Below are 22,107 nucleotides of genomic sequence, written 5' to 3'. Positions count from 1 at the left end.
TAGTTAAAGTTACATAATGTAGAGGATTTGCTAAAAACAGGATAACCTTCAAACGCTTCCACATCATTGATACTGACAGACTGCAGCAACAACTCTTTAGGACCAGGGCTTTAAAAATACAGTATTTCAATTTGGCTTTTTGGGGAGAGAGAGAGAGAGAGAGAGAGAGAGAGAGAGAGAGAGAGAGAGAGAGAGAGAGAGAGAGAGAGACAGAGAGAGAGAGAGGAAATGGGGGAGAGAGAGGGAGGGTGAGATGAAAGGGAGCAGTGGATAAGCTTCAAGGCTTATCCTATTCATTACTGGAGGAAAAAAAAAATCACAGCATCGACCTATAAATAAATGAATGCCAGGATAAACACGAAGCCCATACATCAATAAAACATATGTATTCTAATAGATCACGCTCTAGTTACACTTGATGGGATTGAGTTGGCCAATGAGCCCAATCATGGGGACTTTATCATTTTTGAAAAGCTACGCAGCATTAAGCCACGGTGATTATAAATAATCATCATTCTCATAACAAAATAGGCCAATGGATACTTTTATCTTTCATTAATATTTTTTTCTTGGTTATATGCGAATGTATTGTATTTTTGTCAGTTTTTTCAAATAATCTACAAATAATTTAAACAACACCACAAGCTCTCTCCTGCTCTTGGTATTTTTAATTTTCTTCAATATGAAAGTAGCAGCATATTCTCCAAAATGTAACACTTTATTAAATACATTTCTAAAGCAGCTGCCAGCAGTGACACTGTAGGCGTTCTTTCACCCAAGAAATGTCTGCGTCATATTTGGGGGAAAAAAACAACCCTTGAAACATCAACCACATTCATCACTTCTAGTTTAACCCTCACTGTCATCATGTCACAGTGGTGCAACAATGATTTTTGATGTCACTTAAATTACACAAGCTCCTTTCCGAAACAACAACCGGCAACAAGCCTCTACCTGCAGACATGTGGAAAGATGCTCGACTCTTAACCCAGCAACCCGTGAGTCGTTTCTACACCAGCCTCACAAGCAGAGACACACTTTGTAAACAACATCTACAATTACACTGATGAGTCAGACGTGTTCGCTCCAGGTTGCAACATGCTGTTCTGTAATTTTTTTATCAGGGACATTCAGGAGTTGTATCACAACTCACATCTGGGATTTTGTGAAAATATGACTCACAATATGTCGTCTTTTCCAGCTACAAACCCACAGTATCTTTTCATCATGTAAGTCATAATCTTGCTTGATTCAAATCATGCTCACTAACAGTGGCTCTTCCACATTTGACAAGTGTATTAATGGAATAATCATCTAAGCCATTATGAATGAGGTCAAGCCGGCCTGGTCAGCTGAAGTGTAAAGTAATTAGTAACATGCTCTGCAGTTTATCAGAGTTTTAAATTACACAACTCTTTCTTTTTTTTTTTATATCCCCAAGCCTGATAATGACCTGTCAAATTATTTGTAACCATCGTTCCAAAGTCAAAGTGGTTAATCACTTTATGCCTTTTCAGGGAGCTGTGTTCACATACCAAATAACTTTTACGACATAAATTCTTTGATTCATATCCTACATTTGAGACATTTTAATTTGCCACGGAAATCAACATGCAGAGATATGAAAAGTACTTGATGAATGATCCTTCACAGTCAACATTTCAACACCGTTATTATTTTCTGTCAATGTTAACATCTTGTGGTACCAGAGTTGCAAGCAGGAACAAGTCTGAAAACTCTCTGTGGTGGTGTGTTTAAGGACACTCCGACATTCAATGTTTAAAAGTTTCCCACCAAAAACAAAACACTGCATTTATTAACTACGATGTGTTGACAGAAAATTATACCCTGAAGAAAGCCACACACCAAATAGGAAAATGTGAATTTAGTTATTGCTTTCATTTGTAATGGTTCCTGCTTGGCAGATAACTCTAAAACTTGGATGTCGGAGTTTCAGCAAATGCAGCAACGGGGAGAGATTTCAAAACACTCACAGCTGCAATAACATATGATGATAGGGTGACAATAAAAAGCTGACTAAATGTTTCACTGTGTTGGATCACCTATATAAAGTAGATTTTATGTTACTGAAAACACATTTTCATATTGAAGTGGAATGAAAAAAAATGGCTGCCTGAAAAGGGAGGAAATCTCTAATATAAATAAATATTCAAGGGCGTATAGGTTTGGTTTTCAGACTAAACTAAATTTGTGTAAATGTTATTTCCTGCACTTTACATGATTTAAAAAACATAGAAAATACCACATTTTCATGGCGTTGGTAATATCCTGCTTTCCACAAAACTATATAATCTATAATGAAAGAAAAAAAAAATAGAAATGCTGTGTAAATTACTGTATTATTAATACATAATCCCTGCTTGACATCACATGCTATTGTATGGCAATCCACAATAGAAAGAACACTGTCCTTTTCTGTCTTATCAATATTTAATATTTGATTGTTCAATTCTAGCATCTTTTTTTGAAAAATATGAACTACATAAAAAATAATAATTAAAAGCAATGTTTTATCTTTTAATTATTATCGTTTAATTGTATTATTTGCTCAGGCTGCAGGCACATCCTCTGCATATCACAGGGTAGAGAGTATGTGGCCTGTTTATTAACACCTCACTTCTCTCATCTAGACTTTGACAGCTGGACATTCAGGGGAGGCTGTTTAGAGCGATTTTAGTGAGGAAATAAAACCGAAACTGTTAAAGTGGCTTAGACAGAAATAGGATGACATGTTATGATCCTGTAACTGAACTTAGAGTATACCTGGATGCTCTTTCTTCCTCTGCTGGTCAATTATCCTCGACAAGCAGCGCTGCTTCACTGAGAAACCTTTGCACTGTAAATAACAGGTCCAGACTTTTAAAAAGAGTCTCACCTAAAAGCCAGATGCTTATTTATCTCGCTGCGCTGTTTGCCAAAAATAGACAAGCAGCAATGCAAAGCAATATGTGAAGAGCTGATGACATAATAGGAATGATCAGGAAGACTGCGCCTCATTCAGCCAAAGAGTGCTAATGCTGCTGATGCCAATAGAAGAAGATGCTTTTAGTTAAAATAGCACTGTGGCATCAATCCAGCCTGTGCATAAGACGCATCCTGCTCACAGTGTGTTAATGCTCGTCACATTGCATGGCATGTTAAGTTAAACTGTATGCTGTGCAGCCTGCAGTGCATCTCTCATTTTGTGTCAAACCATAATTTGACCAGATCTTCAGTTTATTGTTATAAAGAGTCCACGTCCTGATTATGAAATGACACTATACAGCTACAACGTGTGCTCCTTTCTCCTCTAAATTTCTCCTCTATGGCCTCTGTATACCATCGACATATGGACGATGAAAAATTCATGGGCTGGTGGTTAACACAAATCTGCAGAGGAGATGGGAAAACACGAGCTTAGCAAGCAGTTTGCCTATTACATTAACAGACGGGGCTGTCATGGGACGATACTGGCCTATGCATATTACATCTAATCTGATTTCATGTTTAAAGAGCGAGCGAGAAAGTGGTTCAAGTTGTGGAAACAATGACATCATACTGTATGTTCATCTGGTGACCCAGCCCAATCAAGCTAGCAGGACTGCATGTTTTTAAAGATAGTATCTCAAAGTACAGGTTTTGAATTTAAGCAAGTTAACTGGTTTTCAGATTTCCCCCACCTCTTTTACGCCAGTGAAGTATTTTTCAGTATTAGTTTCAGTTTGAGGACGAGTGATTGAACAGCAAATCTTTTTTTTTCTTCTGTCAAACACAGATGCAACTAAGTCAGACATGCAGAAAACACCCTCGTAAATACACACAGAGAAGCCACAGATGTACCAAACTAGCATACACGCACCACATTACAAAAATAGACTGTATCATTCTGTTTATGATCAGTACATCTGGACAATGTTAATATACTGAAGCAATGAATTGTGTTTTTTTTTTGTACTCCTCCTACCCTGGAGGATTACAAAAAAAGGATTCCAAAGGATTGCACTGGAAATGTTTCTTTTTAATAAAAATCAAACCAGCACGGAGTGAGAGATATTTCAAACAAAACACACTGAGCTGAGCGTGAAATATATAGTTTCTGTGCCAAGTAAGAGACCTGGGGAATATAGGACAAATGAAAAAGAGCAAGAGGAAGAGGGGGGGGGGGCGCTCCACTCAACTGCTTTGCCTCAAACCTGATTGCCTCACTAACTTTCAAAATACTGTTGATTTAAGCAATGTGCACATAAGGAGTGTTAGGTTTCTGGAGGAGCGGGGGAGGGGAGGGGAGAGGAAGGTCAGCCGTTTGGGAGAATCACTTTAGAATAAGAGAAAATGGGAAATATGTTGGTCATAATATTTTCCTTAACAGACGCCCAAATGAGTAGCTGTTGTTTAAATATATCATATACAGCACCTCTAGGTTGAGCTTGCAAATGTTTATGTTATTGCTTTTTAGTATCCATGCCAGATGACTGTGAGAAATACTCGACAGAACCATGACAGCTAATAACAAAACCTTGAACCTTGTCATCTGTAATTCAGCGCGGCAAAGGCCTGGCCCACTCAAACTATTTCTGGATTCTTCTCACAGCAGAGGAGCCTCATAGTGCCAATATTATTACAGTACAGTACAGTATGTAAGTCCTTTATCCTTAGGTTAATACAAGAGCTTGTTTTTCCACGCATTACACAATAAGCACTGTATGCCAGTGAGGTCTTCTGTACAACTTACATTTCCTCTTCAGCGGTAAAATTCCTGCTGGCAAGAAATTATATTGGGGACACGAAGTAGCATGGGTATAATCAATCCACGCTGGCAGAGAATGCATGATAATTATAAACAAAAACTGTGTCATTCCCCGTGAGGGCAGCAGCTGCAGGGGTGACAGGGGACGCTGAACATGAATATGGATCACAGGACTTAAGATCTGGTAACTGACGCAACCGCAGTTTAGCTCGAGCCGGTTCAAAAGCACGGCGTCGTCGTGGACGAAAAACACACAAACAGAGATCGAGTTGGATAAAGCACAACTGTCACTGTCGTACCAGGGACGACCTTACATCATCCAGTAAAGTGAGAACAAACACTGAAGATATCAAAGTCATTATGTACACAGGAACCGGAGCATGTTGATGTTTCACTACTCACCTCCAAAAAATACATCGGAGCAAGCGCACACAGCACATGCTGGAATAAAAACATGCTGCCGTTTATATAATAATCTGTACGTGATTACGCTGTATTTACACCTACTGCAGTGCTGTGTTGAAACCATAACCAGACTATCAAAAATAGAATGTATTTCACCAGCAGGCTTTCATCTGATGGCTACATTTCACACAATACTGTACCAACAGGCTTGCTGAATTCCTGCCATAGCACTTTTTTTTTTTTTTCTCCCTGAGCCTTCTCTACCCCCTGAGGTAGCCTGACACACTTCTATGAATTAGCCTAGACAAGATGGACGGCTATTAGAGCTGCCACAGCAGATTTGGCTGAATCTAAAAGGTCAGAATTAGCATCGAAAGAAGCATCAAAGAAGGTGCTAAAATTGTTCCCCAGATCGATTTTAACTTTTTAATATTTCAAAGCTGCACAGTATTGCTTCTTATGTGTCCACAGTGCTGGTATTTATCCTAATAAAGGTGGATTTAATATGGCGTTTATGGCTGCTTTTTTTTATATGCAGCCTGTAAATGGCAGGAGAACTTTGCTCAGCAGTTGTGTATGTTGCTAAGCACATATGTGCAAACATTCATGTGTGTGTTTGTGCCTAATAAGTAAGACGCCCTTGAGGCCGTAGTTCACTTGGCAGAGTGGTGGAAATTACTTACCTCTGCTGTTTTTCAAACAAATCACCTAGCAGCAATTCAAGCGGAAATAAAAACCTGCTCCAAACCTAGTAAACCTTTATGTGAATAACATTAGAAATCTGGTTGCCTTAGTCAAAAAAAAAGAAAAAAAAGAAGTCCCTTAGGTTCTGAAAATAAACCTTTAGCTTAAATGTGGCTCACAGAGGAATGGCATTATTCAGCCAAGTGAATGAGCAATAGCAGCCACAGGATGTTAGCGTTACTATTCATAACTTATTTTCCAATGCCTAAAACCGTTTTCCCTTCTGGTCTCACCTCTGCTGCTCTGTTAAAATGCAATTACCTACTGGCAAATTTACAGGAAAAGAAAAACAATGACTTTTGACCAGAGGAGCCGTTACTGTGAATGTCAAATTGATGCTGCACAAGAGCCCGCTGAGCTCCACTGTGCTACCGAGCAGAGGAAATATAAAGAGAGATGAATCACATTACTCCTTTGTTTTAGCTCAGCTCGGGGTTAATAAAATGTGTGGATTCATGAGCGGTAGGGAAAGCACAGTGAAAGGCCAATAGACATGTTCAAGCACTTCAAAATTCCTCACTGGAACCACAAAATGTTTTTCTTAGGTGTGACTTAAGAGGGTGTCTGAATGGTGGTCACTTGTGTTCGTAAACATAAAGAAAAATGAAGAACATATTGAGAGCAAATGATGATCAGTCTTAAGACTTAATTAACTAAAATAAACATTTAAAAGCTTGTTCAGTTAAAAGGCTTTCATTCATTTGGTCAATGAAAGACCAAAAAGGAAAAATAGAAAAGTTATAAGAAACAAAGTGAAATAAGACCACAGCACCTAAACTCACATGATCTACACACAAATCCAAATTACAGCGCTGAAAAATGAAGCATGGACGTCCTCATAGAGAGTAATAAACAACAAATATAGGAATTCCAATTTCTCTCGTTCTTCTGTGTTGCATATATTTCATTCCAAGGCAAACCACGTGACCTATATCATACAGTATTATAAAACATACATCTACAAATTTGGTGATTTTATTTAGAAAACTGAAGGATTAAGTGTTCCTTTATGAAATAGGAAAATCGTTGTACTTCTTTCGCTAAATACACCATTTAAAAGAATACACCGCCGCTTTAGCTTTGCACTCCTATAACACTGACTCCCAACAGACAAAGAAAAGTAGAAAAATTGATACAGCACAACCAGATATGGTATTTGTATTTGCCTACGCCTACATTACCCACAAAGCAAGTTGACCACAAACGGCTCTGTTGGAGATTAAGGTTTGTTATGCTAGTAGCAGCTGATGTAGCCTCAATACGCTGGCTGCAGTCTGGTGAGCACACTTCTTTTTAATTCCACACCCGCCAGGTTTTTTTCATTTTCAAACTTCTAGTCCATGTAGTACACATAATGCTGACTCAAGTGACTTCACCTGAGGCAATTCATCTGATTTCGCACAACTCCTTCTGGAGCCACAAAAGGATTCATACAACGTTTTGCTCATGTGCCATACATAGTACTCCCCGAGACCTGTGAACAGACTGTGATGTGTAAAATGATACGGGTGCTCATTGCATTGACAGAAAACTGTAAACAGGGCTGTTTCATGAAATGCTGATTGTTGTTTACATGATTTTCACAGGACAGCAACTGTGCTGTATTTGGGCTTTGAAACTCGAATGGCAGTTTTCTTTGCCCTTTGATGGTCTTCATTTTGATAGCCAGCCATTACACAAAGTAGAATTTCAAACGGGATCAAATACATTTTCTGTTGTCAAATTGCTTGGCCCAAGAAGAGAAAACACTTTCCATTTTCCACAAAAAGCAGACTTCAACAAATAGTCACGCTAACCAAAATGACATAATTGAAAGTTTGAGATGAACCGTACTGTGAGAATGAGTTTTAAGTGCGTGCTTACGTCCAGAGCTCAGGACATGAGTAGTTTGATGTTTCATGGGCTCAATGTGCAACACTCCAAACGCCATAAACTGCCCCTGTAATGGCTGTTGGCATTGCAGATGAGCTAATATGATAACTATCCAAAGGCTACAATCAAAATCGCCAGCTGCGAAACTCACCAAACTCGTCACAGATGCTCTCGTTCTGCAGCAGGGCCGGATTTTCGAAGGTGTCCCGGCAGTACAGGATCCTCGTGCTCCCGCCCAACGCAGCGATGCCGCCCAGCGCTAGCACCGTGTGGTCTATGAGCAGAGAGGACGGCTGCTCTCTGAGCCGCGCCAAAACTGAGCGGAACCGGCAATACTGTGGGTAACTGAGGACCAAAACCTTCCGCCCGTCCTCCTCCTGGCCTGAAAAACACACAAAATACAGACATAAACATTAAATAAAGGAAATATTTGCAGGGAAATAGAGAACTTTTCTTTTATTTATTCAAGTGCTCCTGTAAGATTTGTAGAGAATGGCAGCATTTCATTTTACATGACACATTCACTCTACTATTTCTCTTCAGATTCTATGACTTTATTTTCACTCATAGATCATTCTTTGGCTACTATTATATTCTGGCACATCTATTGCCAGTGAGCTGTTAAAATGATCCTTTTTATTCCTCGCTATTGGCTTTAAATTTCAAGGTTGCCTGTAATGTTTGAGATCTTAAACTAAGTATTTTTTTTTTGTACTGTCACATTTGCTAAGTACCACATAAATCTCAAGAAGGTAAATATGAAAGAATGTGATTTAAAAAATCCAACAACAAAGAAACTTTTCATGTGCATATTGCTTCGAGAGATGCCAAAACATTTACTTCATTTTCATGAATTTTCAATAATTGCTGGGAAGCAATACATCTTTGCTAAATGCCGCTTTGTCCAGTACCAAGCATTACCCTGATATTCCAACAGTTCCCATACAACATATATTAATTTGTCTTGCTACCTGATATCCCATCACGAGGATCTCTCTGCGTGTTTCAGGAAATGCATCACATTCAGGAAGCAACATGCCCTAAATTTGCTGTAACGCTGCGACTTTAAAAGGTTTCACACCCTTTTCTCGTGGTAATAATACATTTCACCAGACTGACATGCCTCCCTTTCATGTGAACTGTACAAACAGTTATGTTGTTGGGCTGCATGTTTGAAATGCTTGACATGCATCGCTGATAGAGTGACAAAAGGAATAATACAAAAACAGATCTAGATGCTTGATATTTTGATTGGCAAGTTTGTATTAATAATTACAGCTTTCCATCTTGCTTAAAGATATATGGCCTCTAGTGTAATCATTTATTGGTTGATAACAAGGCTCAATGTTTTACTTACGTGGTAGGGAAACCTCCCATTACCACCACATTGGGTGTGTTGTTTCTCATGTGGGTGTGTAATTAATATTCCACTGACAGTATGTAAGGTCGACGGAGGCATTATTACCTGTGACTGACTGACTAACTGGCAAAGAAACCTCTGGACAGGAAGTAAAAACTGAGCTGACGTCATGAGCTCTCACAAAAACCAGGAAGAAATGTTGATAGGCAAATCAAACTGTTAATATTAAACCACCAGTAACACCGACCAACCACATTTACAGGACTTGATGAGTTCCAGAGACCTAAGTGCTCTGGAATGTTCTTTTACTAGCTGTGACACTGATGCTGGTATTGTGAGTCTGTGTGTGTCTTCAGGGCAAAATGTGATTCTGGAGACATCTACAATAGCATGAAATACCAAGACTGTCTTATTTGTATTTATTAACAATATCTGTTCATGACATTTACCCTGACATTATACGTAACCACAGAACCAGCAGACTATAAATGTTAATAAATGTAGTTTATTTTGCTTCTATTAAAATCTCTTCTCAATGTTGTCAATATGTGGATGTTATACAAGTAACAGAGTTAGCTGTTAAGGCCATATGTTACTGATGCTGATTAAAATTACATTATTAACTGTAGGAGAGTAAATACTTTAATGAGCCAATTTGAACGTTTAGAAGAAACATTTTCCAATTTTTTAAAATGATATTGGACACGGTGGTTTCCTTGTGTTACCTTTCAGGAGCTCTATGTTAAACTAAGTCTCATTAGTCTTGTCTGTCTATAATGTTTAACACTTCTGCCATAAAACAGGACTAAATATTAACCACCATAAACACAGAAGGGAAATGACATGACATGTAGCCCCATACACAAAGAGATATTCAAAATAATATAAAATAGATCTGCAATGTATGGTTATTTTCATAATCAATGAATCCGTCAATTACTTTCTCGATTAATTGCTCAGTCCGTAAAATATAAGGAAATATCTTATCATGTAACAATTTCCCAAAGATGTCTTGTTTTATCAGACTAACAGTCCAAAACTATTCAGTTTAATATCCTAGAAGACTAAGAAAACCTGCAGATATTGACGTTTGAGAAGCTTAAACCACTGACTTGTTGGCATTTGTTGTTCCTAATATTACCTAACATGGTTAAGGAATTATTTAAAAAAATTAATTAGAAAAATGTATTTTCTGTTGATCTACTAATAGATTATTGACTAATTGTTTGAGCTCTAATATAATACCACACTTGAACGTAAGGTGTCTTTATATGACAAAATACAATATGGTAAAATATGGTGTATCTGGTCCAAAGCTCTCTGAGGTGTGTAATTTATTATCTTCCACTATGGTGATTATATGATAATAAAATGACCTCAGCAGAGGTGATACAACACAATACAGTACTGCACAATGACGGGAAATTGGCCAAATCATAATACATAGACACATTATGCATGTGCATTGTTCCCTAAAGCTCCAGTCAATGTCACATTTTGTAGACTCATTTGCTCTCAGAGAGTGTTGTTTGAAAGTAGAGTGCTAATATTTTTCTAGCTTACAAAGCCGACTACACGGTTCAAACGGTTGATGAAGCAGAGTCAGGCAGTTTGAAACACAATTTCGACATGAATTATTCACTGTGCTGTCTGCTTTTACAAAGCCCTTGGCTTGACATTCATGGGAATTTCTGCTGGTAAGTTAATATTTCAGGGGTGGCTAACTAGCAAGCTTTTCACCTTGCCACTCTAAAGACAAAACAGGCATAGAAAAATGCATTTTCCCTCTTTGGTGTTATTGTATCAAACTGGAGGCTAAAATGTGCAGCAGAAACAGGGCAGGAAGAACACCATTCATATCAACAGCAGCTGCATTCCCGACAATCAGCGTAATTAGTTCCACTATACTCCAATAAGACGACCACTTCAAAAGAAATTATTAAAACCATTCATCCAACAGGCACACAACCACACACACACACACAGAGGGAGAGCCTGTATGCCGAGGTAGATGCCACTAAGCCGACAGATGTACAAACACACATATTCCTGCATACACGCACATGCATATTACACTGCAGGCACACATTCATCAAAGATTGTGTCCGTTGTTGTCGTATGCAATTACAGCTCAGAGGTAGAGCAAGCCTTGTTTCAAAATGTCAGGGATTTTATTGTAAGCGGTCACCGTCAGACCTGCTCTTTCTCCCGAGGACCCTCGCAGCATTTCACTTGATTAGATTCAATTTGGAGAGAGAGCCGCAGGGCATTAATAACAGTACAAAGACGTAAAGTATGCATGTCGGTATGTGTGTGTGTGTGTGTGTGTGCATTAGTGCGTGTGATGTAAATTGAGTATATATATATACTTTAAAAAAAATCCTTTTGTTCTCACAGCCGACCTTTCAAAATAAAGGGCGTCCTTATCTTTACGTAAGGTTTCTAATTGGTGGGGGCTGTGACTGTAACACTGGAGAGCTGGAAGACACTGACAACATTATGCAATTTATTTGCTCTCTCTCTCTGGATCTATTTTCTCTGTCTGTCTGTCAGACCTCTCACTGCAGCGTGTTGATCAAACAGCTGTGGTGTGGCAGATTATTTTCAGAACACGCTGTAAAGATCCTGACCTCATAAACTACAATAGTATCGGGGTCATAACTGCTCTGCAGGACAGCTGACGTTATAACCACTCAGTCAGCGCAGCTCTCAATACACTCTAATACAATACGCAACAAACAGTAAAGTGATAAAAGTATACCAGAAGTTAAGTACATTATGTAGTACTACACTGTGCATTAGATGATCTGTGTAAGCATTAAAGGGACACTAACTTACTTTAATAATGTTTTCTGTATAAAATCAAGAATATAGGTTGGAAAAAAAGCTTGCTCTCTTTTTGATTAGTCAGACAGACAGCTGAAAGACCTTGATCCGTTTTTTTTTTTATGTCTTGTTGTTATTGCTTCTTCTATTGTTGCTGCTGTCAGAGTGTCTTCAACCAGCTTCTACTACTCTAAGGCTCCAGCGAAATACTGTAGGTAGCAGCTCTTCCGTGCCAAGGCCTTACCTGAATGTCATTTCAAAAATCTATTCTGAAATGTACTGATCGAATGAATCAAAAGCAGGAGGTATATTTGCATACACGTAGTCATATTTAGGAGCTGTAGACACTCCAAGGATGACTGAGTTACTCAAATAAAAAGTGCATTACAGTAGCGTAACCAAGAAGTGACAAAGGCGTGAATGAGTCCCACAGTGTTTTGAGACGACAGAATAAGCGGCTGATCTTACTAAAATTGCCAAGATTAAAAACGCATGACTGAACCAGTTTTGTAATATGCAAATTGAAATGCAAGCAGGAATCCATTTAAAAAAAAAAAAATAAATAATAATTTCAGACACAAGAATTACATGAATACACCAAGAATCCAGAAATGATTGAACTGCTCGTGCAACGGGTCAGGACCAATGATTGTGTGTTTCTACTGGAGATTTGAGCCATCTACCCCCTGATGTCAGGAAGACAATTATAAAAAAGGGACAGTTTGCTAAACTCATGTGTGGCCTGCAATACCTCGAAGATCCCATCAGTTAGTTACATAGAGCTTTTACACACCAACATTTTCTTTGTTTATTCATAGAAACATACTAGCGCTTTTGACCAAATGTGGCATTGAAGAAACTACAGTGAATCAATACAGTATGTTGCTGGTGTGGCTTTGTAGGATTGTGCTTTGTTATGAATCACTGCCCAGGGGATAAGACAGATGCCACACAAATGAAAGGGAAGTGAACTCAAAGAAATCTATATCTGTTGATTTTCACAAAAACAAAAGCATACAAACATCTGTCACTCAGGTGCAGCAATATTCTTCTTCCAGCACCTCTTTTAATCATAAACTATACAAGCAGGGATGGAGAGCAAAGCACTAACAGAGAACAACATGAGTAGTTACACTGCACTACTTTTGCTTTTATACTTTGTTTTTACACATCTTTGAAGACGTGACATAAAACAACTGTACAGCTAAAAAAAAGTCAAAGACCGTACTGCTAGATTTGATTGTATTGATTTACTGGCTTCCAGGAAGCCATTGTTTTGTATTCACAAAATACAAATTGACTTGCAAAGTCTTAAATGTTGCTAATATTACATTTAGTAATATTTCACGGAGGAAAAAAATTTCCTTGGAAAAGGAAATGTATTTATGACTTCTGGTGACAAGTAGTTCTTTTGATTACCAATGTTGAATGCACTTATTGTAAGTCGCTTTGGATAAAAGCGTCTGCTAAATGACTGTAATGTAATGTAATGTAACAGAGAATAAATGCTATAATAAATGTTTCTTCTTTGACGCATTTGCTAAACAAGGAAAATTGAGAAGCGTCTGCCAGACAGCAACTTTTTAAAGCAAAACATGAGAAAATGAAATCATGCTCATACATCAGTGTCTCATTTCTGTCCGTCTTCCTCTCAAAATGACTAATGAAGTAGATGCTTTCAGCAGCCAACGGTCCTCATTTCTTAGAAACAGAATTTCCTTTCAACACATCTTATTTCAAAATCACACAAATCAATCACTCACAAACGCATTTCAATAAAACCAGGTTTTAGGTCTTTGCAAGGTGGTTTTCTTGTTGCGCTGGCATGAAATGAAACAAGTGCTGAAAAAAAAGCTGACTGACGGGCATTTTTGAAGTTTGTTTAAAGTGACTTATTGAGCAGAAACTCCATATATAAACATCTGTCTGCAGCTTCTCAAATGGGAGGATTTGCTGCTTTTATCGTAATTGAATATCCTCAATTGAATATTGTTGTATTTTGCCAGACAAAGCAGGCAAAATTGACTTGAGGTCAAAATAGTGAGCTGCATTTTACACTATTTTGTGAGATTTCATGGAGTAAATAAAACAAGTGTTCAATTGATCATAAAATGAATCAACATAATAGCCCTGAATGAAACAAGAATGAGGAGAATACATCTAAAAGCAGGTTGGTGTAGCTGTCAACTCCAGGGGATTCGTAGTTAATTAATGTGCTAAAACATGCAAAATTGAAAACATTTTTAAAACACAAATATTGGAATACACTGTAACCGACGTTGCTGCAGTCCACAGCAGACTGGTAAAGTCATTAGCAACAACAGCTGTCAGGAAGCACTCTGCACAGAAAAATATGGATCTCAATCGACTCCAACATAGTAAAAGTAACATGGTGTAATATATGCGCACAATATTTGGCTCATAAATATGACAAAATGATATTCAACAACGCAGGATGGATTTGATATTTATGAGGGAAATATTCCAGTGAGCCAGTTCTTCCTTAAAACACTAAACAGTAAAGTACTGCAGCCTCAATGTATAAGAGAGAGACAGGAGGAGAAGCTCTAACGCCGCATTACACCAGAAAGAATTAAAGGATATGTTGTGTAATTACTTCAAAGGGAAAAAAAATGATTCTCTTCCCTAACAAGCATGATAAATTACTCATCATAATCAGATTTTCAGAAATGTGCATACGACATGAAACTCATTAGTTGTGGTTGAAGCAGCTGCTCCGCTGGATGAATAGCCATTGCAATGTCAGATGAAACATCATTTATATCATTGAATTCCAATCCAGAAAAATAAAAAGGGCAATCCACTGCTGCATCTCTCAGATCCTCTGCTTTTATTGGAGAATTCCTACAGCTGCTTTACGAGTTGGGACTGAAAGTAGCCGTAATATGAGGGCTGCTGACAGTTAAAAGCAGATCCGCGCTGGCTAATTAAAACCCAAATGTGACTCATGTAAACTGTGTCATTTACATTCAACCGAGCTTAAAAATATTCAAACTGCCCACAAGCTCTGACAAGATCTTTCGAGCAAGTATGCTCATTTCTCTTGTCACAGACGAGCAGGAAGAAGCTGAAAACCATTACTCTCATGCTCGCTGTCACCCGCTGTAGTTCTTAAATCACTCACTCTGCTAAAATGTGCTGTTGTCAACATTTCCACATTATCTGCTCGGCCAAGGAATTTACTGGATCCCCCTGCAGCTTTTGTGGGGTTGGCGAGAAATGGCAAGGCATGTAACCCAGAGCCAATAATGTCACTTTCATATTTGATGTGGGTTTTTTTTTTTTTTTTTTTTTAAACACCAAAGCGAAGTTAAAAGCTTTAAAAAAAAAAAAAAAAACAATCGGCATGAAGTAACACATTGATGAAGAAAAGAGGGAGACGAGAAAAAGAAAGAGGGAAACGGTGAGAGGAGGAGGTTCTTGTTTGGTATTCTCACTCCGTTCTGCAGGCTCTCTGCTCTGTATTGATCTCTGAGGTTTCCATTTAGCCCATTCTCATAATATATAACACATCTCTGATTCATCCGCATTCTCTCTCTCTCTCTCTCTCTCTCTCTCTCTCTCTCTCTCTCACTCGTCAATGAGGGGACATGACACTGAGAGGGGTCCATATAAGCAGCAGCAGGCGCCCGATCTGGCTATTGGTTTCATGTTATTGAAACCTGACCAAATAAAGAGGGAACAGCATCTGTCAGTGACACCGAATGGAAAGGATGCGTGCGTGGGGGGGGGGGGGGGGGGGGGGGGGGGGGAAGGCATACTTGCACACTTGTGGTTCCAACGAAGAGAGAATTAAATGAAACAATGAAATAAATTCATTGAATTTGCATGATTCACTGCTTGTCCAATCTGTGAATGACTACATTTTGAATATAACAGAATGTGCTAGAACATTTCGCTAATTGCAAGCTAGTCTGTGCTGTAAACACAATCCCATTAATCACGCGGAGGATGCGGCATCAATAAATCGCTGCATTGGTGTAAGACAAAGCAGAGCAATCGCACAGTGTGTCACGAAACACTCAGCCTGTTTTGCTCAAAGGGGGAAGAATTGGAATCATATTTCAGATGTATTTAATGGATCTGTATTGAATAACATACACTGTGTTTGCAAATGACTCGGTGGCCGTCCGTCATCATCACATCAGTCACAGACACATGACTCGCCTTTGCCCTGCTCATCATATCAGCTGCAAGCTGTGCTCTCACACACAAACAGACACAATGTACACAACACACAACTCTTTATGGAGGGATACTTCAAATATATCGTTTCAGGATCAAATGGGGCGATAAGGCTGAAATAAATATCATGATAGCATCATCATTTTTGTGAATTTTCCACAATAAAGTCTTCCTTATTATTAAGCGTTTTTATTTTATTGATACATCATCATGATCCAGCTGCACTAACCATTGTCTTTACAGTATATTAACAATGGATTACATGGATTATCAACCGACTGCATTAGCTTTATGGATGGTTTCAGCATCTTTCAGTTTATTGTTTTAGTTTTACAGTCCACCACTGCTTGGTGACTGTCCAAATGTGTAAAGATGCAACTGTTTGCTAACACATGGTTACAATATATTCCACTGATAAGCTCTCAGAGTGGAAATGAATCAACTCTCCGTAGAAACATCCCAGCAGGATAATCCACTTCTTTGCCGTCTATTTGTAAACTCAGTAGCGTCCAAACATTCATACTTTCAGCAGCAAATTTCACACTTTTTAATTCTACAAAGCATTGCTGTCCTGAGTCTGGTGTATATTGAGAAAGTAACTGTGTAAGTGGTAAACCCAGGAGCAGAACAATAGGACACTAGCAGTGTATTTGTGGATTAGTTTATGCTGCAGGAGTGGTTTGAGAAGATTCTATGGAGGTAAATCAATTGCATCAAAATTCAAGCTGATCACATCTGCTGGACACGTTTTTTGCATCTGATATTAAATGCGTTATCAGGTACAATGGTTGGAGTACGACTTGAAGCGAGATCTGGCTTTTACATTCACAAGCCACGACTTTGCACTAATTCTTCTAAGATAATCATATTCCCACAAAAGGGCACTAACACCCAGAGGAAATGTTCTAGTGAGACTGTACAGAGGGCAGAGAGAGGGAGAGTAACACTGACAGGGAGTGATACATAGAAAGAGAGAGAAAGAGAGCCCTCCATGCATGCTGGCTCCTGTTCTTAATTATAGTAAAGCACTAAAGTGCCCCATTCATTTCAGCAGGGTGGGGCAGTGGCCTGTGACAAAGAAAAAAAGAGAAGAAGAAACATTTATATAATTTTCACCTCAATTTATTCAAGTGTGAGACACAGGGATTGAGGACACACAGCTATGAGTACAAAATCAAGTGTGTGCACACACACACACACGCGCACACATACTGACACTCATAATAAGAAGTGTACACACACATAAACACTGAGAAAATTCAACTTCCCTCAGCTTAATTCCATCCCAGATGTTCTTGCGGTTGACAGAAGGGGGGAGAAAAAAAAATGACTGTACTAGATTTTCAAAAACACACACCCATATTAAATGTTTTCAGTTAAACAGAGAGGAGAAAAGCGAAGAGAAGAGAAGAAACAACACAAGCACTTTCCTCCAGTTGATTTATGTGATTCTATTACATTAAACATTCTTTCCCCTGAGCAGGCTCAGCTCCCTAGCAACCATCGCTCGCAGCCCTAATGTGTCTGGCACGGGGCCAGGGAAAGCTGCCTGCCTTATTGATTGCCAGATTGAAAAGTTTGCATTTAATAGGTCCTGTAATACATGAAGGAATTATTCAGAGGAGCTCCTTGTCAAAAACCCAAATTGGTTCTTTTGACTATCAAAAAACAACGGGGGCCTCGTAACAAATGAGCTATCACAGACGCTCTAAAGGGCCCGCCGTTGTGCCGTCGATGAAGTTATGTGTACAGCTTTGGCCCCTCCGAATTATCCTGGTCATGACGAATAGAGAAGTTGAAGACGTGATTACTACGAGGTTAGAAGCAACATTGTCCCTTAAGATGAGGAAGACAAGTTTGTGCCATGTTGATCCCCTTTTGTGTAGTGATGGATTGACCGTAAACACTGTTCGCTGTCTGGTCCCCGGCTGCATCCTGACTAATGAAAGACTACTGCTGGGTTTTGGGGGTCAATCCACTTATGGCGCAGTCAATTCTGAAAGTAAAAACAAGCTGCTCTGCAAGAACTTGAAATGTGCAAATACCACAGGGAGCAAATTTAATCAACTATCTTTGGTTGCAGCAATACAGCTGCCTTATACACAAACAAGTGAAACCCCTCTCCACGTCTCTTTCCCTCTGCTCAAGCGAGCTTAAAAGCTTTTACACCCAGGTGATGATACTCTATCTACTATGACGGCCACTTTCATTTGTCACGCAGCTCTGTCCGACACAAACTCAATTGCGCAGCTGTGATCAGAGATCTCGGAGGTTGTCACCGACAGGGAGGAAGAGGGATACGTGGAGAGTTTCAGCTTGTAGCGGACAGCGTTTCCAACCACACACACATCCTCCTCCTGCAGAATGAAATGGATGACATGTTTGGCTTTAAATGTATCTTTAATGGGACAGCAACTTCCCATTTGAGTGAGTTCTGCGGGAAGGTTAGAGCAAAGGAGGGAGAGCGAGACAAAAAAAAACAAAACATCTTATCAGGAGATTGGGAATTGGGTCAGGCAAGGAATTACATGCCATTCTAGATCAAAGTTGCCGTGTGTATTTCCTCAAAGAAGGGCCTCTCATTATCTACTCAGACGTCTTTCTCAGGGTGTAACTGTGTAAAAGGAAACATGATTTAATATGTTTTCAGTAAAAGAATGAAGGCACAAAAAGAGCAGGAGGGGGGAAAAGGAATACTAGAGGCTATTTGAGACAGGCATGTTTCCCAATAGTAAAACTGTAATGAGGAAGAGAAGGGGGGTTGTTTGTTTGGGGGTGGGGGGGGGGGGGGGGTTGTCATTCAGCATGGCTCCATTGTGAATTCCTGTCATTATATAAGAACCTCTCTTTCTCCTTCTCTCTCTATCATCAGATCTGTACAGAGGAGGAGGGCTTCAAATAAACAGAGCCCGTAGAGTTAAGCCAACTGGAACCCTTTTCAATAATTACATCCAGCACAATACTCAATTTACATTGCATTTATTTAGCTGGAGGACTTGACAATGTGACAAAGAAAAGAGTGACATTAGCATCGGATGATAACAACTAGAGCGGTGCGCTCCCCAAGGGGAGATGTTTTAGTCTGTGGCTCAGAGAGAGACTTTACAGATAGCAATATGTCATTAAAAACCAGCACCATCTGTTCACATTTCTTGTTTATGTGCTGTCTTTGATATAAAGCGTACTGAAGATACAAAAGCAAATCCCAGAAATGCAAACTGTAGGAAATTCTCCCAGCACTTAGTTGTGATTACATACTCTAACAGCCCCACAAAAAAAAAGAAAACAACCACTAACAATTGTTTTCTCTCCACAACCGCTAATGATCTCGGTTTGAAGTTCCCCAGCTCGCTCCTGCACAAACTGTTTTCACAAGGCTGCCGTGTTACTCATGTGAAACACACAGTATCTGGCTAAACAAGCAGGTAATTTCTGATAAACTGCGACCAGCTTGGCTTTAAACGTATTCATTCCAGATTACAGAACATGACTTCTGATGGGGCAAACCTTTACCAACAGAGCTGTAATCAGTGTAATGCAGCACATGCAGTGTTTGTAGCTGCTTGTCTCATATCTCGCAGGAAAGATAAGAACTTCAATGGAGAATATCTACTCGCTCCGATAACAACTTTATGTTTACTGGTCACTCCATATTTTGTATTTCTCTCTGTTATATTGCTGTGGGGTTTGTTTGTTTTTCACAACAGCTCGCAAGTAAAAAAGGTCCAATATGAGTCTTTTGTATATTGTATACAGTGTGACAACACAGTGAGAAGAGACAATTATTTGGCAACGGTTTCTATTGTTTAAAACTTTGCCAGTCATAGTGATGAAGCTATAAATGCACTTTTGCTTCCTCATGAAAGCCAAATACTGAAATACCAGGTTATATTTATGTATCTAGCTTCATCTCCATTTGCTCAGATGTCCTCTCTCCTGTTTAATAATCATCATTCGTAAGAGCAATAAAGGTTGCACCTACTACATTGGTACATAGGGATTCAGTGACTCTGCTAATGTTAACTGTAAATATTATCCTTTGACACGTCGGTTGAAACAACAGCTTCCTTGAGTTATGGCTGAGGGGAAAATCAGGGGGAAAAACAAGACTGGCTGAATGCCTCTCATTTTGCCAAGTGCTCCTCAGGCCAGTACATAACAAGGAAATGGACTGACAGGTTGAAAAAGAGGACAGAGAGGCATCAATGATCTATTGTTTGCAGCCAAGGCGCTCCTTCCAACTCCTCTGGCAGTCAATATATCAAAGAAACCAAAATATATTACACCATCTGCACAGAGATATTTTGCAAATACAAATTACGTCATTTGTATTTCCTTGGCTTAATAAAAGCATTAAGAGCAGTTATGTATCCAAGCAAGTATGTGTGAGCATATATATATACACACACACACACACACACACACACACACACACACACACACACAGCTCCCACCAAAGGTCTGGAATCTATCAAAGCCCCCATTGCAATTACCTTTGAATGCAGGAAAAATGCATTACCTCTGTGCTGTGAAATGAACACTATGTTATTCCTACAAGGCTAGAAGTCTATCTTCCACAATGTGTACTAACTACAGTATATACCCTGCAGCTGGCTACAGTATGTGACCCTCTTGTATCAGTGCTGCCTTTCAGATTATAGCAGATATTAAGTGGATGTCGAGAAAGCTGATCTGCAATCAGCGGCGAGAGCTATTTTTCACTTTAGCACAGGTCTGACTGAAATTGTTTTTTTAACGCTGTAATGTTAAGGCAGAATTAAATGGGTATTTTGTTCCCACACACATACACATGCTGTGGAATTCAAGTTATTATTATTATCAATGTGCGCAGATCGGTCTTATAAATCATACAGCCACAAAGCTTGAAAAGTGAGTCACGATGCAAGTTCTACGAGACCGCAATGGATATTTTACACTTGCATTAAATTGGAAACTCACGATCAACTGTATGAACCAACAGAAACAACAATAGAAAATCATCCTACACCAGTATCAAATTAAATGTACCGACACTCTCTAGGTTCACCTATCCAAGACAATGCACTGATATCAATCAAGTTCATGTGCCTTAATCTGAATTAGTTGAGCCGATGCCGTTCATACTCAGTGGTGGAAGAAGCATTCGGATCCTGTATCTAAGTAAAAGTGTCACTTAAGTAAAAACATGCAAGTGTTATTAGCTAAATGTACCATAAGTATCACAATTAAAAGTGCTCATAAGCCTACTCAGTCCTCAACATTGTTCCTATGAGTATACTCATATATTAATGGAATATGATTACTGATGCATTAGTGTATAAGTAGTATTTCACTGTTGTAGTCGGTTGAGTGGAGCTAATTTTAACTATTTTATGCACGGTTGGGTAGTTTAATCTGCAAAGATGCATCAGCTCTGGATTTTCATATGTGTATGCAAAATCTGAATCTGTAAAGTATAGTGAACTTAAACTGACAAATACAAGTAGTGCAGGAGAATTATGATGTAGAATAAAGTAGCTCAGATCTGCATAGAGATTTAATACATGATTTACATTCCACCACTGCTCATATTCATTTCACAATGCCATGTCCATTTGTATGTTTTTCTTAATGTGGATTTGAAATTCAAGTCCTTTTAATACACACAACAGGACAGGACGGTTTTACATGCATTCATAAAGCAGATGGACTGGCATGCTCATAAAATATGCAGAGCTGTTAATTGTACAATCTGTGATGTGTAGAAGGCCCACTGAGCAGCACAGAATCATCCACATATAAGGCAGAACGTCAACATAACATGTCAGGGAGACATGTACAAAAGGCAGTTCGGCACTGAAATATTAATGCTGCAGTAATACTTGAAATGAGCATCATCTCGACAAAGACAAATATAGAAATCTCTTCAGTAAGCCTGCTGGTTGGGTAACACTTAAGTGTGAGTCAG

The 22,107-nt window shown here is 39.0% G+C and overlaps 1 protein-coding gene across 1 annotated transcript in view; it reads right to left on the bottom strand.

Annotated features, from left to right (window-relative positions):
- Positions 1-22,107, bottom strand: part of arid5b (AT-rich interaction domain 5B) — a 72,926-nt gene that overhangs the window by 32,811 nt on the left and 18,008 nt on the right. The window contains exon 4 of the mRNA XM_068731873.1: positions 7,920-8,150. Coding sequence (XP_068587974.1) covers positions 7,920-8,150 — 231 coding nt within the window. The remainder of the gene's footprint in view (positions 1-7,919; positions 8,151-22,107) is intronic.

This window comes from Cebidichthys violaceus, unplaced genomic scaffold (assembly GCF_023349555.1).
Source record: "Cebidichthys violaceus isolate CVI_PGR_0920_01 unplaced genomic scaffold, fCebVio1.0.p SCAF_54, whole genome shotgun sequence".
Lineage (NCBI taxonomy): Eukaryota > Metazoa > Chordata > Actinopteri > Perciformes > Stichaeidae > Cebidichthys > Cebidichthys violaceus.
The sequence above is the reverse complement of the archived record's forward strand: the minus strand, read 5'-3'. Positions and strand labels throughout refer to the sequence as shown.